At 33.6% G+C, this 18,364-nt stretch overlaps 3 protein-coding genes across 3 annotated transcripts; 1 reads left to right on the forward strand and 2 right to left on the reverse strand.

The window, feature by feature from the left end:
* Nucleotides 1-8,288: 8,288 nt before the first annotated feature.
* Nucleotides 8,289-8,894, reverse strand: LOC144548384 (uncharacterized). The gene is made up of 2 exons (XM_078297046.1): nt 8,632-8,894; nt 8,289-8,466 (listed from the first exon to the last, which is right to left on the reverse strand). The coding sequence occupies exons 1-2, from the start codon at nt 8,892-8,894 to the stop codon at nt 8,289-8,291; spliced, it is 441 nt and encodes a 146-aa protein (XP_078153172.1).
* Nucleotides 8,895-10,154: 1,260 nt separating this feature from the next.
* On the reverse strand, nt 10,155-12,127 carry LOC144548556 (UDP-Glycosyltransferase superfamily protein). The gene has a single exon (XM_078297257.1). It carries the CDS (start codon nt 12,045-12,047, stop codon nt 10,554-10,556), a length of 1,494 nt encoding a protein of 497 aa, XP_078153383.1. The 5' UTR covers nt 12,048-12,127; the 3' UTR covers nt 10,155-10,553.
* Nucleotides 12,128-14,959: 2,832 nt separating this feature from the next.
* On the forward strand, nt 14,960-18,023 carry LOC144548607 (F-box protein At4g22280-like). Its single transcript, XM_078297318.1, has 4 exons — nt 14,960-15,087; nt 15,703-16,703; nt 17,182-17,358; nt 17,708-18,023. The coding sequence occupies exons 2-4, from the start codon at nt 15,750-15,752 to the stop codon at nt 17,888-17,890; spliced, it is 1,314 nt and encodes a 437-aa protein (XP_078153444.1). The 5' UTR covers nt 14,960-15,087; nt 15,703-15,749; the 3' UTR covers nt 17,891-18,023.
* Nucleotides 18,024-18,364: the final 341 nt, after the last annotated feature.

Below are 18,364 nucleotides of genomic sequence, written 5' to 3' on the forward strand. Positions count from 1 at the left end.
ACCAAGCTCCTTAGTGAACTCAAGTCTAAAATCCATCAAATTGGCTTCAAATGAGGAATCTGAACTATTGAAACTCGCCTACTTTACGAGTGATGCGTCTACATGTGAAAATTTTAAACATTTGAATTAATTTAGTATAAAGTAAAGCGCTCAAAATTAGAAGGTTAATAAATTAATTTTAATGCATTGATTTTTTGAATGTTTTTTTACCACTTGACTCAATGCAAAATTAATTTCAAAATTAAATTTTTTTTATATGTAGACGCATCACTCGTAAAGTAGGCACGTTTCAACGGTTCAAATTCATTGTTTAAAGCCGATTCAATGGTTTTGGACTTGAATTCACGTTTCTTTCTTGTTTAAGAATTATGTATACTCGGCCCGACTGCATATATGGCTGGTGATGCTTAACAATGATATTACTAGTACTATAGAACTTGGTTCTTATTTTGCTTTAGCATTTGTGTTGGGTACTAAATTACGGAAGCATCGATCATGTAATTTAATTAATGTTTATTTATTTAATGAGCTCCCTTCTTTAATTAACTGATTAAGAAAGGTTCTCCATGTATTCATGATCCATCTTTTGTATTGAATTAATGTCAGGGTTTGAATCTTGGTCCAACTTAGCTAATCTAGAGATGCTAGACCTTTCATGGAACAACCTGGATAAAAGCATCATTTCCTTCTTAGCCAAAGTATCATCACTTTGAGCACTTTATCTGGATTATAATTCTTTGGCAGGCAATGTTAATGTCCCAGTCAAAGGTAACCTCGATCGCATAAATTAACCATTTTATATTTATGACAACAAGAAGTCGTCTTCTCTTATATGTTTTCTTAAATTTGACAAAGCTTAAAAATGCACTAAATTTGGTGGTGCTTATAAGTCTGAGCACATGTGGGTTTCATGGGAGTTTATCCTTTCGTTGGTCTTCTCTAAAAGTCCTTTCGTTGGCGAACAATGATCTAAATGACACTTTATCATTAGAAGGTAATTACACAATTAAACTTTGTCTTCCAATATGAAATTAAGAAGTTATAATTTCTACACCGGTAGATCATAGATGTTTGACATCATACAATTTTCAAATAATAGTATAATATAGAACAGTAACATAATCAACAATAGTATTCTTGTTGTCTGGTGGTATTATTAGATCTTAATTAATTAGTCAATGACTAATGGTAGGGCTGCCAAGGAGCATTGTAAAGTTATATTTTTATTTTTCTTAATGCATCTTCAGAAAACTTTACAATGCTCCTTGAAGACTTGAACCTTGGGCACTTCAAAATAATCGCTTATAAATTCTGTATTTCATATCTATACTATCAATATATATTTTATTTTATGTAATTCATTCGTTAAAACTAGCTAATGTTTATTTTAATCGTTTTTTGTAGCTAATTCAATATTTATATATGTTTCTTGCATATAATATCGAGTCTTAAAACAAAACAGAAAAAAAGAAAAAGAAAAAAATGAAAACATAGAAATGAAGAAATGTCATCTCATAATTGACCGCATTGGTTTGACATAGATTAATCTTATTTGATGATCTCTCTCGTTATTTTTTTTTATCTCTTCTGGATCTATCAAATAATAAGTTCTATGTATCTTTCACTAAAAATTTCAACTTTACTGAAGTTGTAGACTTAATGATAAATGATAATAACATAAGTGGAGAGATTTCTTTTAGCATTTGCAACGCCAGTTTGGAAGTGTTGGACATCAGTAACAATGAACTAGATGGTGTTTTACATGATTGCAATGGAAGAGTTAATATATATTTAGGTGTTAAAGTTAAGTGAAAATCATTTAGAGGGATCCTTACCGTTGGAGAAGTCTATGGGGCAAAACCGTTGGTTGCTTGACCTTTCAGATAACAAATTTTCTGGATCAATTCCTCCTTGCTCTAATTACTCAATCTTAGAAATTATAAATGTTACCCAAAACAACTTAACTGGAAACTTTCCGATAACTTGGTTGAATATTTCTTGTAAACATGTCATAGACATTGGGGACAACTATATATCTAGAGAGCTTCCAATTGGTATGGAATCCAATCTTAATATGCTCCTAGCAAGAAAAAATATATTTGGAGGACCTATACCAGAAGAAATATGTCAATTTAGATATTTAGGCATACTAGATCTGTCCCACAACAATCTTTACAAATGCAGTGCATAATTGATCTGTCTTCGAACAAACTAGTAAGCAACTTTCCCGAAGATATTGGTTGAATGAATTAGTTGATAACATTGAACTTGTCAAACAACTATTTAAGCAGTGCAATACCAAATTCTATATCTAATTTGCACCAATTATAAAATTTGGACCTCTCTCATAACTCTGAGGGAAGAAATACCGAGAGAAATGACTAAACTAACCTTACTATAATCCTTCTCTTCTCTGTGGCATATAATGATCTATCCGGTCCTACATTAGGTTTCGAAGCACAATTTATTTCATTTAATAAGAGCAGCTATTAGGGGTGCAAACGGATCGGATACGGATCAGATAGTGCTCAACCCATATCCGTATCCGTATTTTTTTTTTTGGATACGGATACGGATCGGATAGTACCCGGATACGGACCGGATATTAAACGGATACAGATACAGATCGGATATTTTCGGATACGAATACAGATACGGATATAATTCGGATTTCTAATTCAAAATATATATCTAATTAACTTGTTACACCATTACAAAATATATATCTGATTAACTAAAATTCACCAACATAACTATACTTTAATTAAAAATAACAACACAAAAGATATTCTAATACAAAAGATAAATAGACACAAATTTTTTTTCTCAAATCTTAACATATCCGGATGGAATATGCTAGCATGCTATGCATAACATAGAACCCCTCCATGCAACGGCTCGGATTTCGAGTTTTCAAAATCCTAATGGTCGATCCGAACCGTTCATCTTGTTCTCCATATTAATATGTGTTTGGAGACCAAATTTTACATTTTTTGGAATTTTTTTACTATTTCTTTAGATTTATTGAAAATCGCTGTTTTTTATGGTCCAGATTTGCTGAAAACAGTGATTTTCAATAAATCTAAAGAAATAGTATAAAAATTCAAAAAAAATATAAAATTTGGTCTCCAAACACATATTAATATGGAGAACAAGATGAACGGTTCGGATTGACCATTAGAATTTTGAAAACTCGAAATCCAAGCCGTTGCATGGAGGGGTTCTATGCTATGCATATTCCTATCCGGATATCCGAAAAATTAAATATCCGTATCCGTATCCGATTCCGAAACTCAACCCGTATCCGTATCCGAATCCGCATAAAAAAAATCCGTATCCGTATCCGTATCCGAATCCGCAACTATCCGTATCCGAATATCCGAATCCGTAAAAATTCGGATACTGATCCGGATTCGGACGGGTAATATCCGACCCGTTTGCACCCCTAGCAGCTATGAAGGCAACCCGAATCTCTGTGGGCCTCCCTTGTCAAAAAGTTTTGACCCTACTATTGGCATAACAAAGCCTTCCCCGAATGAAATGAGTGACAACCAAAGGTATATGACGGCACTGATTTTCTCATATTGTTTGGTTCTTTCTCCCTTAATTTTGTGGTTATTTTTTGGTGTTTCATGGTTGTTCTTTATTTCAAGAGAAATTGGCATCATGCTTTGATTACTTTGGTGGACCAGTATGGTCATATGATATATGTGAAGGTTATCCTTTATGCTAGAAAGCTTGGAGCTGCTCTAACTCGAAGGGGGCAGTTGAAGGACAGATTGTTTTAGTTTTAATTTGGAAGAATATGTTTTATTATATGTTTCTTAAATAAGTACCTAGTATAATATATACGTATGATGTATTGCACATCTTAATTTTATGAACTTTGGGCTTGAAAAAACATGTAAGACAACTTTCGTATATTTATTTTATGTTGATGCATTTCTTACAAATTTCTAAGTACGCTATAATTTTCAATATTCGGAAACTCGGAAACATTACGTGATATTACGTAAAGTATGAAATATAATATAATATTATATACAATCTTCGGTTGAATAATAATTCCAACACTAAGACCCAAACTAATAAAAACGGAGGACGAGCCTTATTTGAACAGGACTTCCAATGGACAATCCATATAAGACCCAAATTAATTGAAATGGAGGGAAACAATGAGAAGCCGTTTTGGTAATGAAACATGCTATAATACTTCAACGATTCTTTTACCAGTCAGAATAAAGTTATATTGAAAGGGATCTTGAATAGTCAAACTAAAAGTTAGAACAATAAAAGAAGAGTGAGTCTATGGTACTATGCATATCACGGGTACGGAGAATATGTACTTGCAGATCAAATTTTATATTTTTTAGAATTTTTTTACTATTTTTTAAGATAGTTAGAAAATCACTTGATCTGAAAATTCTGGACCATCCAAAAACAGTGATTTTTTATGTATCTTAAAAAATAGTAAAAACATTCTAAAAAATATAAAATTTGGTCTGCAAGTATTCATATGGGGAATATGTTGAATGGTTCGGATCGACCGTTAGAATTTTGAAAATAAAAATATTGATCCGTATTACAGACCAAATTAATCGTGATATGCATAGTACCATAGACTCACTCAAAAAAGAAAGTTGATCTTGGTCTCCCTTTCAAGGATTATTAATTACTTGTTCCAAGAAATTAAACAAAATAGATACTAACTGTATTAATTAATAATGCCTTTCAACATGTTATGTAATTTGAGACGACCATTTGATATTAATTCGATCCTAATTAATGACAGCAAACCAAAAAAAAATGTATTTCAAACAGCAATTAATATATGTTTGGATTCCATTGCCGTTTAAGATATAAAACATAGTAGTTTTTCAGAGAATCGACCAATTCAATTTAGTGACAATTAAAATAAATAATTAAAGTCGCATGGACTTTGGGAATATATAGGCTATAATATAAATATGCATTGCATACGTTTATAAGACCATCACATGCATGTTTTTTTTGTTACAATTAGCATCCTATGCATAATTAATTAATTTACCACTCAAATTATATCCCTAAAAGATTATAATTAAATAAAGTGTTCAGCTTCTCCTACGGCGCCATTCACTCGTCAACTCATGAGTCATCACAAATTAATTAATTGATTAATCAATTAATTAACTTGGTCTTCTTCCCCGTCAATGGATCGATCAATTTGTCAGCAGGGAGGCTGGAGAACAGCTACAACCACATCAGCAAAGGCCTTAATTATGAACCGATGCATGCTCCGGTCGTTCAACTCAAGATAACAAAACAATAGCTCTTCTAACAAGTCCCAATCCAATCCTTCAAATTGATGCAGCATCTCCTGCATGGACTGCTTGAAATCCCGATACGGATCATCAGAATCCGTGCTCACCGCAATGCCGTCCCCTGGAATATTAATCAATGGCGTATGATCACTTGATGATGACAACGTGCCATCTAATTCCAGGGCCGAGGAGCTGGATGCTAGCACTAACTCATGATCACTTGATGTTGAATTTGATGATGACGTGAATGGTGACACGGCTACTACTTCCGAAGATTTAACCCTTTGATCGAGAGTTATCAAGCCCGATGTGGAGGGAGACACGAAGAATCGGTGGTACGACAGTGGCACCGTATGCTCCTCCTCTTCCTCCTCGTCCTCATCCTCTTGCAGAGGGGCTTTGCAATTGCAGTCCCATGCCGCTAAGGATCCTGACATAGAGGGAGACACGAAGAAGCGATCTGACGGTGGGACCATGACAGCAGTGTTGTTGTATTGTGCAGGCGCCTCTAGCATTTGGTCATTACTATTTAAATTGCAATCAGAGAGACCTAGTGAGCGAAAACTATCAAAAATAGTGCCGCCTTCCATTACTCGGGAGACGGGCGGATCGGAGCGGAGATGCGCAAGTTTTCTTGGGAGATGTTTGAGCTGGTTGGATAGGTGGAGGTGAAAGGATGTATATCTTTGTTTCTTCTTCCCCATTTATGTCTTCTCCTCCTCTTCTCTCCTGTTTGATTTATATTTGGTATCACGTATCAGTAATGGAAGAGATGCGCAAGGAATTAATATAAAGATATCAGGTTCTTTAATTAATTAGTTTGGGCAGTGGGCAAAGAGAGATTTACATTTGCTTTGAGTTTATTAATTTATTAAATTTAAATTTAATTCGGTTATGTTGTCATAAATTAATTAATTAATGTCATCAGTAATTAAATTAAGTAGTAATTAATGGTGGGAGTGGGGAAGAAATTAATTAGAGATCAGTTTCCATATCTCATATGCAACGGTAAAAAAGATTTTTATTGAGCTTTGACTTGACTGATACATAGATGTTGCCTCTCTCTCTCTCTCTCAAGGTCAAAGATCGATATATATATCCATTCAATTTGGTTGCCCAATTTAATTAATTAATTGTATTTTTATGGCTTGGAATTGGATGACCGTTTGTCCGTCTATGTATTCTCCTTCCTGTCAATTAATTAATTTAATTTGCTTAATAAAAAATAATAATTTAATTTAATAATTACTAATTTTGTTCTGTACCCCCAGCAAATTCTAAATTCTAAATTTCAAAATTTTCATGAAAATAAAACACTGTCACCATAGTTTCCATGTCATTCTCATTGTCTGATATAGACAATAGCTAGGATCATCCTATTTATTAGTTCAAAGGAAAAAATAAGTCAATGAATATATAAATGGGTAACAAAAGAATTTAAGAAAAAAAAAATATCGTCGTCATCATCGATTTGCATTTAAGTCGCGAACTATTCGTAAATTAAATTTTTTTCTAGTGATCGCAAATTGAATGCCGAATTATTTGGTTGATCAAACTTTGACCGAATTACTCGAATCTTTTTTGGCTCCCTTGTGAGACTAAGATCTCCAATCTAGATAATTCCAAATCATTCCCTAATTACGAATTTTTGACACTGCCGAACCGTATCCGAATAATTCATTTGTCACTATGCTCATTACTATCCACCTCATAAATCAAACTTAGATATAATCATATAACAGTAACTTGATTATATCAGTGTTGTAAATAATGGTATGCGATTGTCGGACGGATAGAGTACCACTAAGCAATTAATAGGGAACAATTGATCATAATCGGAAATAACCGGTCCATTAATCGGAAAAATTCATGACGGTTTGATCACCACCAACGACTAATCGACCTATTAATCGGCCTAAACGGACGTTTTTTACAACACTGGATTTATATATATTACGTAGACTATTAAATTTGACATCAATTTATTTTAATCACATGATTGCCAGAATTAAATTTGTAGTATGTAAAGCTAAATATAATAAATATTCTTAATTTAAAATTAACTTTTGAATGGCTCGAAGAAATACTTTCAGCTATAAAATTAATTAATTAATAAAGCTTCAAATTTGAGAGTTGAGAGATGGATGAAATGGTAATAGTAAATGCTTAGTTATGTATGTATGAGAATTCATATATATCACCTAAAGTAATCCAAATTTTGATTTTAGATCCAAACCGTTGGATCTTCAGTGGCCCGAAATTTGATTGGCCTTAATTCTGATCAGACAGTCCTGATCAAAACTCAAAATTTGAGTTACTGCAGATATATATATAAGGCCCAATTTTTTTTACAATGATTTATAATTCCATGTTATAATTTATTTATTAATTTGCATCGTTATTTGCAAATTATTTCTTTATACACATAAAGAAATACAAACCGTGCCTTGTTTAATCAATCCAATAGAAAAATCATTTATCATGTAAATGACATTATAATATACTGGCTGATATAATTCACACGTAAAAACTAATCATGACATTTTCCATTTTTGTTTGATAAGCAATTTGCAATAGATTGGTACATAATCAAGTTTTTTTGCATATATTCTGCTGATATAATACAAAAAGAAAATGAATCTAAGAAATCAACCAATTAGTCAGGGACATCTTTACATGAGAATATATACAAAGGGAGAATCTAGTAGTTCAAACCATGATCTAAAATTTTAAAAGAAACTAATTCAATATAAATAATAACAAAACAAAAAGTTGAAAACACAAGTTAAGAATTGATTATTTAAACAAATGCTTTCTTGGCATCCTCAAATTATTAGTTAAATCAAAGCATATATAGCTCACAATAGAAGTAGAATTCTTTATTAAGAAATAACGAGATGGAAGTAAAAAAAAAAGATGATGAATAAATCCAATACTATTGTTCAAAAAAATATATATAACTTCATTTAGTCGGTTCTCGCTTGACTACTCGCCAATTGCAAAAGCCTTGACCGGAAAAGTCCTTTGAATTGATCCACCAAGACCTTTCATTTGTATCTTTTCAGGCGAAGATAAATCAATCTTTACATCATGTACAGCCAGCCATAGTAGCAGTTTGGCACTCACACCCTTCAATTTCTTTACGGAATTATGGTCTAAATATCTGCATGAATCATTATATATATACAAGCTTTACTGTTTTTAGAACACATGTACAATCAATAATTTCTTGTTAATTTAATTGACAGCATTTCAATCGATACCATCGTTAGTAACTTGATTCTCTAGAATTAGGGGAAAATTTCTGTGCATTGTTGTTTACACTTACCCTGTGATCTCGCGTCCGTAGGCCACGAGTACGCTAGCCTTCTTGAAAAAGTGCTCGACTCTCTTCGGCTGACTGACCCAGAAGAAACCGGTGCTTTTCACAAAACCGAGTTCGGAGATATCAGTTAGCGGGAGGAGGCCGAGAGGGAGGCCGTATTGTTCAAGTCTTAAATACGCCTCCTCCATACATTCTTCATGACCCTTCCTCACCAGGGCTCCTTCCCTCTCAGATGGTACTTTTTCTAGAGCAATCATCTCAGACATTGTAGCTAGTTGGTTTATTAAAAGAATTGTTTATGGAAATAATGGAATATTGTAGCAATGAAATGAGAGGGTTTAAATTGAGCAAGGAGATAACAAGATTTGGTAGGGGCAAGTAGAGTCAGGTTCTTGCATGATCATATAGTTGTAACCACCTCTATCTAGTAAAAAAAATGGTAAGGTACATTTATTAATTAAAAGATTGTTTTAGAAGAAAGTTTGACGGTTTATAAAAACAACAAACATGTGTTATTTTTGTTGAACAAGTTGTGCATGAATTGGTTGGTCATATTTATCTTAACATGCCAGCTAGGGTGTTTTTCTGTCAATTCCCATGCATTTAATATGGGCCTAGACTTGACAGAAGTATGGGCCCAAGTTTCTGTTAATGGGCCTTAATTAGTTTATCCAATTTTCAGCCTAGTTATAACTATTTATGAAATATTCTTTTTTCTTTGTTCTTTAATTTATAATAATATTATTTATTTTTTGACTTTTAATATGCCTTTATTTGCAACCTACACCAATTTAAACTTGATTTAACAGCAATGTGCCGTTATCAGATTAATCTTTTGTTTAAGAAATCCTAAATTAAGCAACAAGTAACAAATTAGTTTTTGTCATAATTAATTGGAGCAACAAGCTTTCATACTGATCACTAAAATAACAATTTTATTTCAGTAAATTGAGGTTTAGATAGATAGTCTGATTTATTTCTGGTTTCTCCTTCTCACATTATTGAATTTATTTCTTACTGAGCTTTTGTAATTAAATAAAAAAATTGGGTTTCGATGTAATTGCTTAGATTTCTAATTAAGAGGTACCATAAAAACCAAATTTAATCAATTCTCTAATGGATTAATATAATGGGTACTATTCGAGGAGCATTTAAATTAGTCAACACATGAACCAAATACCAAGTTTTGCCAGTACACACTTTTCTAGCACAAAAGAAAAATATATATATGTTCTCCATTTGGGGCCTAACTGTAAATTTCTAATGCTTTATTTTTAGATGTAATTAATCTTATCTCAATATTTAAAGCTTTGCTTGCTGCTGAAAAGCATTGCCCCATCACAAAAAGCCATTCTTAGTGGAAACGCTTTGCATTGCTTGTTTGACCATCATTTTGACTCTCTTTTTTTTTAATAAATCGGCCTTTTTTTTTGTTCGGTTTAAAGTTTGGCACATCAGCACACACTTTTTTTATTTTTTTATTTTCTCATTGGAGTCTAATAATATCTCCAAATTTGAATTTCACATGGTACTAAAAACATTTTGTTCCACAACCTTAGCATAAATTAAACAGCAATATGAACAATTTACTCAGATTATCAATATAAATCAAGAAAACAACACAGAAAATTGAAAAAAAAAAAAAAAAACTAGAAGAATATATATTGTTTAAAAGAACGAAAAAACTCTTACATTATTTGTCATTTTTGTATGTATATATAGCGTATATAGACTAATAATTAAAAAAAAGAATACATCCCTCCCTGCTCAACATCCGAATATTGACTATTGTAATTATGGAAAATTATCATCTCTGTTCCATAGCAGTATTGCAAAACTAAATCTTTTGAAACTTGATCATGAAATCTCTACAGCTCCAAATTAAGTTACAGCAATTGAGATTATGTCTGCAAACCGGATGCGAATCATAGATCATTGCCTCGATCAAACTGAAGCGGGTAATGACAGTACGTCTCGTTTTTGACACACAAGAAGAGTCGTTCATACGCTAACGCCATCTTTTGTGCCGTGAACATCCTCTTGGCATAATCTCGGCATGCTCTCCCTCTCTCTGCCAATCGACTAACCCCTTCGGCCACCACCACCTCTAGTTGTTCCAATAATGAATCCACATTAGGCGAAAACATGAACCCGAACTCATCATCTACTACTATACTCCCTTTTATGCTTGGAAACCGTGTTGCCAGCACCGGCTTCCCGCATTGCATTGCCTCCATTAGGGTTAGGTCAAGCCCTTGTGGTCTCAATGTGGGATCCACAAACACATCCAACGAGTTGTAAAAGGATTTTAATTTTGTCGGTGGGACCGGACCAAGAACCTTAGCATTTCGACCGAGGTCAGTGTATCTCTGTGCCCATGGACCTGATCCAGCCACAATGAGAAACACATTCGGGTGACGAAGAGCGAGTTTAGAGAATGCTTCATAGAGTAAAGGATGGCCTTTGTCTTTAACCAACCGGCCCGACACACCTATTACTAATTCGGCAGATTTGGGTATATTGATCTCTTCCCGAAATGCCCTACCGAGTTCATAATCTGGCCCGAATTGTTCCTGATCAACACCATTTAATATAACATGAACACGTTGATTCGGTAACTGATACACATCACGAAGCATCTCACCTGTTGAATCGCTGATAGCCACGTGATGTGCATAGTTGCGAAAGAACCGTATTTCATCGAGCACCTTGTAAATCGCCTGTGAAAGGCTTTTGTTAGAGGCCGGGGTCATTGGTTCACCGGGCCCACGAGTCAGGTCCTGGTAAATACCAGAATGGAGTGCCTCTAAGGAAATGCCATGCCATGATACAACTAGATTCGACACGTCACGTGCCCATCGGTGAAACACGGCAACGCTCTCAGAATGGATGACATCAAAGGGATCGTTTTCTGATTCGGTTTCATACAAAGTCCATGCCTCATCACACCGCCACTGACCAGGAAGCCCATCTAAGAAATGGAGGTGGGGCCCGGTTTCAGACTGATCATAGGAGATAGTAGATGTGGCATCAGGTGGAGGAGGAGAGGTGAAAACATGCACGCGGTGGCCACGTGCAGCCAAGGCTGAATGGAGAGTGAGAGCATGTCGTTCCATGCCACCAGGAGATGAAACCGAGGGCCATTTCCGGGAGAAAACAGCGATTTTGAGAGAGACAGGAGGGGGTTTAGAGAAGGCAAAGGGAAGGTTGTTCCATGAGAAGGTTATATGGCGAAGGTCACCGGTGAAGTGGTTGGTTTTATTGGAGAAGGAACTGGAGGTTAGTGAAGGAGGGTGGAGAAGGATGTAGCATAGAAAGAGAGAGAAAAGTAGGAGAAGAGAGAGGAGATTGGTGCGAGAGAGCATGGGTGAGGTGGAAGAAGTGGTCTTTCTGGAGCGGTGGAAGGATGATATAGCCATTATTAATTGGTGAGAATTAAAGAGAAGAAGATTAGAAGAAGAAGAGGAAGAAAAGAGAGCAGAGAAGACAAAAGAATTAGGCAACTGAAGGTTGAAGGAAGGAGAGAGAGTTAGGCAGCAAAACAGAAGGTGTTGAGACTTTGACTGCTTAGTGAGTGCGTTTCTCCCCTTTTTGGGGCGTGGTGCGTTTACTTTGTCAGGTCAAAGTTTGGAGTCCGGATTCTCTCTCAAGTAACTTAAATTCTGAGTTTAGATATTATTTGTCCGTATTTAAATAAATTTTAAATTTGATATAGATATTTAATATCTGAATATGTCTGTAGATATCAATACATATATGATTTTAAATTTTAATTATATATATTTAAATAATAGATATATACTATATAGTTTAATGTATATTATGTATTTACTATTATAAAAAATTGATATCTTTATTTATATTTGTTTAATATTTAATTTGTATCTGTATTTTAAAAATTAAAGCGGATATAGATATGATTTTACCACTATATGATATGTTTGCATCCTTAGGTGGAATGCATGGGTGTTCTTTAATATTTGTGTTGAATCAGATTAGATGGTCCTGATTTAAAGTCAAAATTTGAGGTACCTTAGGTTATATGTATCTTAAAGGCGAGAGTAGGGGTGTCAAACTTTTTAATGAAATCTTCGGAAGCACCCTACACTTTTATACATTTTTTAATCATTACATTAATTAATTGCTTTGAGATTCTCTAAAGTACATTAAGGAAATCAATGCTTACTTCACTACAGCACTTCCTTTTTTTAAGAGGAAAACATTTAATGCTTTATATATCTCACATGGGACCCACAAAGACCCCCAATAAATTAATTTGTAAATTCGTTTAGTCTACTTTGCTTGCTTTTTTTCATTTTTTCTAAATTAATTGATTCATTAGATTCATGTGAATCATTAATTCTCTTATATACTTTGTACTCTCTTTATTTTATCTCTACCGAATATCTTATGCTAAAAGACTTATTAATAAATAATTGTAAAAAAATATTTCCAAATCATAAATGTTGACTATAAGTAAGAATTCAAAGCAAATTATAGTATTTATATCCAACACGTATTATAAAAATACTTTTAGCTCAACAATGACAAAATTTTAAACATTAATTTTATTGATTTATGTAATTGGATCCCTCTTCATATATCAAATACCATATGATAAAATTAAATCCCAGTAATATTGACATTACAACAACTTTCAAATAACCTTTGGTTTTACTTTCATCTATATATAGTCAATATATATATACTAGTATCATGCCCGTGCGTTGCAACGAGAATATATTATAAGATGGAATAGAATATGGAGAGAGTTTTTTGTTGACATTAGCTTGTTTAACTAATACGGACATCATTTTTGTAAATGTAGCATATTATTTGTTTTATTTTTTTTTAGCTAATTTGAGCATGGTATCAAAATTGAAAATATATTTTATGTTTTTCATAGCAATATTGTTGAGATAAATTTCAAAATATTTGGATAGTTATAAATTAATTAGAATTAATCAAATTTAAATGGATTTATTCGGATTGTGCAAAACATTGTCCATAAGTGTATTTCGTCTCATCGTGCAAGATGGAAACGCAACCAAGATAACCCGGTGTTGTTGCTCCTTAAGTAGCAACTAATGATAACTCTGTAATATCCAGCATAGATCAGAATTTGATAAATTGAGATAAATGTAAAATGGTTGAATGAGAGAAAAAAATAATTATATATTTTCTATTATCTTTTTGGATGGAAAGATGGAACAAAATCAGTTTTTATTTATGCTATATTCTCTATCCCGAGATGAATTTATATAGTAAACAATTAATTTAATTTAGTAAAGGAAAGAAAACAATTAATTGAATTCAGTAAAGGAAAGAAAACATATCCAAAATATTCGGTAATTAAAAGATCATTAATATCTTAATGAATCAAAGATTAAAAGGATTTGAACAGAGAAAATCGGAACAGGAACATATATACAATCAAGAGGTTTGTCCAATTGGCAAATATTTAACAACTATTCAATTTTCGGTTTAGTCCCTCAAATTAACAAATATTACAAATGCTAATAAATTTTGAGTTTCTCAAATACACTTCCAACAAATATGTATAGAAACAAAGAAAGAGAAATAAGAAAATAAAGAAAAAATCGATTTTCATTGTGATCCTTATAGAAACAAAAAAGAAGTAAGGAAACAAAAAAAAAAAAAAAAAACGGAAAGTGGAGTCTGCTCAATTGAAGAGGGAAAAATAAGGAAATAGATAAATATATTGCTAAATTTTTGGAGTCTGCTCAATTTTAATTGTAACATATCATGTAGCAGTACGTGTGGCGAGTATATTTTTAACTAAATTTAGACTTCTATACATAAAACATATACATTTAATCAAAATAAGACAGATTATGTGATTGGAGGGATGAGATTAAATCCAAAATTTCATCTTTCAATCGTAGCCGTTGGCGGATCGGACATCCAACGTGCTTAATAATAGAATGAAGAAATGGAGATATATATGACCATGAATCCATGATGCTATTGCTAGCTGCCAAGCAAAATAAAACTGACAACATAAGTAGCATCTTTTCATATTTCGTTAAAAAAAAAATGATATATATTGCTATTGAATAAAAAATTAAGGACAAACATGTTATACTGAAATTAAAAGAAATCTATCAGTTGCAGTCTACGATTTGGACAAAAGAAAAAGCCCTTTTGTTTAGCCCAGACGGCCCGCTAAGCAGCTCACACTATTTTCCATTGACAAAAGAAAAAGCCCGTTTGCTTAGCCCAGACGGACCGATCCAATATCTATTTATCTATTCTCACCAGTCGCCACTCACCACCCTCTCGAATTCTACTTCGCCTCTCTCTTTTTTTGAAAACCCTCTCTAGAAACCCTATATCTCTCATTAACCCAAAAGTAAATTGATTGGTGAATCGTGCAGTCGCCAGACCGAGGAAAGGCGCTACATTGAGACCCTCCTTTGGTTGATTCTCTTGATTCTGGTATGAGTCTTTTTTTCTATTTCTAAATTTTGGTTGATATTGGGTGAAATAGCCATGAATGGCTGACTTAAATCTTGGAATCTTGGAGGATACTTTTACACAACAAAGGTAATACTCAAATACCAGTAATTTCATCTAAGACTGTAGCACAGAACTAAAGAGAAGGGATGGGAGGGGAGATACACAGAGTAGGCTTATTCAAGCTTGGTTTCTCTAGTACATTAATTATATTTGCTTAGTCTGGTCTCATAATTTCTGAACAATTTTTTACTGGTGTTATCGAAACCCTGCAAATTGCCACAAAAAAAGCTGCTGCAAATGTCAATTTGCTTAGTGTATAGTTGGTGTCAAAAGCAACTAATAGAAGAAAAAAAAGCAACTAATAGAACAAAAACCCTGCTACAAATTGTTTTTCGTACTTGGGATATTTTCTTTAATGGTAACTATGATTGTGGTTGAGAAAGGGGGGAAATTGGATCACTGTTGTGCTTTTAACATTTGGGATATATAACTTCATTTTTAATTAAGTATTGTTCATCTTAATTCTTAAAATTTGGGAAACAATGAACTCTTTGCAACTCATTAAAGTTTGTGGTTTTATGTACTGTAAAACAGAGTCATGCAGTGAGGTGTTTGAATAACTGCTTTTGTGAACGTGAAAGATGATGAATATCAATTGGTGTGGTAGGGTGAATGATGGCATTGATAGGATCAGTAGCTTACCTGATGATGTTCGCAAACATATCCTATCTTTTCTTAGTACAAGAGAGGCCGTGCAGACATGCATCTTGTCTAAAAGATGGATAAACACATGGGCTTCTGTGTTGGATCTGAAATTTGACATGGAAGAGTTTATTGATGACATGGAAGAGTTTAGATGGCCGGAGACTTTAGAAGACCTGGATGTACAATTAGTGACCAAATTCGAACTACTTGTGAAAAGTGTGTTGGAGAAACGAGAGATATCATGTGTTAACATGTTTCAACTTTGGTTGGATTCTGGGTTTTACTGGCCTTGTACACAAACTGTTCCCAATTGTATTTGTGATGCGATAAAGTTGGAGCCTCGAGAGTTCTTAGTCAAACTGCGTTCATGTGAAAATTTTAATTTAAACACTGATCTCATTTTCACTTGTGCATCACTAATACATCTCCAGTTGCATCTCTCTTCAAAGGTTGATCCTTTTGTAGCTATGGAACCCAACTCTATAAACCTCCCTTTCCTTAAAACCCTTAACCTTTATGGTGTTATAATGAGTGATGACTCTTTGAAGAAGCTTTTGTTGGGGTGCCATGTGCTTGAAGAATTAGTGCTAGAAAGATTTTATATAGAAGGCATCATTAAAATATGTTCCAACACTTTGAAGATGTTGGTTCTTCGTAATGATCATGATGTAATGAGATTACACATTTCCACACCTAATCTCATGTATTTGGTTATTTCTATGTGTACGAGGGAAATTCTGTTTCTAAATATGCCATTACTAGTTTATGCCTCCATCAATATTCCTGGTTGGTATGATCAGGATATATATCTTACTATGGGACCTAAGCTTATTCACAATCTTTCAAATGTCAAAAGCTTACGGCTTGAATTACAATGCCCCAAGGGAAAGGTAATTTCTTTTTGCAATAAATTTGAAACAAAAATCTACAGTTCTTCTACTTTTACATATACTCTTTGTTGGCTGTATTTAGGTACTTCAGAATTGAACAATACCCTGCACTCCAATTTATACCCAAGCCCAATACAAAAACTAATTGTTTATTAGGACATCGATTACTAACTCTCAGCCTATGAGTGTTTTTCTCACATGCTACAACAAAATTAAAATAACATTCTTTCCAATTGATTGGTTTTGATGTTGTCTGCCCATGTGCACAATGGATTTTTGTTTTCAATTGTAATTTGGATATAATCTCAGAATTTCAAGTATACATGATATTTGTTTGTGGTTCTTGGAGTAAACACCTCCTATGAAATAAGCATCCAAATTTCTCATTTGTAATAGCTTTTCGATTGTCCGGTTTTTTTGTTTTTTGTTTTTTTTTTCTCTAGAACATAGTTTTTATATTTCTTTGTAATGAAAATAGGTACAGAAGAAGGATTTTTCTAATTGTCCAGTCTTCAACAACTTAAAGCACCTGGAACTTGTTATGACTCGGGTTTTCTATATCTTTGAGAAGAGTTGGGGTTTCTATGTCTTTGATCTTGTGCCATTTTTCCTCCATCAATCCCCTGAACTACAAGAGCTCACTTTATACGGCGATGTAATCTCTCTCTCTCTCTCTCTCTCTCTCCCTCTCCTTCCCTCTCTCTCTCTCTCGGTATTGTTACTGGTACTTATTATTTTTCCATTCCTCAATTAAGGGAAGCGGAAAAAAGAGGCAAATAATGAGATGGTAGAAAAGTCCAAATTTATTGAACAGAAAATGACCAGCTTCAAGTACTTATAGTCAATAGATATACTATAAATGAACTAGATTAGGAAGTTAACAAGATAGTCAAGGGCGTGTAATACCAGGTGTTGTTGAGATTAGCTGCCTCAATGAAGCCTTTGTGAAAGGATCTATTATCAATGATATATGTAACTTGTAACTTGTTTTGTTACTATTGAAGGCAATGGTCACGAAATTTGTAGAAGAGGAGGCAACTCAGGAGGGACCAAGAGATGCATTAGTCCAGCGGGAGTTCCTTAAGACTGTTAGAATTGTAGGATGTAACAATGATAATGGATTTGTTGATCGGCTAATCAACAGGTTGCTTGTCCATGTTAAGGTCATTGGTGAAATTATTGTTTAAATTCTGTCTTTCACTTGTTTATTCTTCAGATGTTCTTGATAACTTGGGGTTTTTTTTAATGATGACTCAGTTGTTATCATTAAGATGTAATATTTTGTGATTGTTATGGCAAATTTTAAACCATAGTGGGTGGTTCTCTTGGTGTGTTTTGCATATTTGTACTATTTTGTGGGTGTGGATGGAATTTTGGGATGCAGGGGGCTTTAATAGATAATTTATGTATCAGGGGTTAGCTACCAGGTAAAAGGTGACTTTTGAAAACCTGATTAAGGATGCTAATCTGGCTAAGTGAAAATAGGTTACCAGATTAATTCTGGTAAAAATTATGTCTGTAGTGTAAAAGGTCAGTTTGGGTACTTTTATGAGATGGTCGCATATGTGTCTGATTTGTCTTTGTTTGTTTGTTACATTACCAGTCAACATGATGACCAACATCTTTATTTTGTTGCCCTGACCCAAATATCAGTTGGAGAT

This window comes from Carex rostrata, chromosome 33, assembly GCF_964058835.1.
Source record: "Carex rostrata chromosome 33, lpCarRost1.2, whole genome shotgun sequence".
Lineage (NCBI taxonomy): Eukaryota > Viridiplantae > Streptophyta > Magnoliopsida > Poales > Cyperaceae > Carex > Carex rostrata.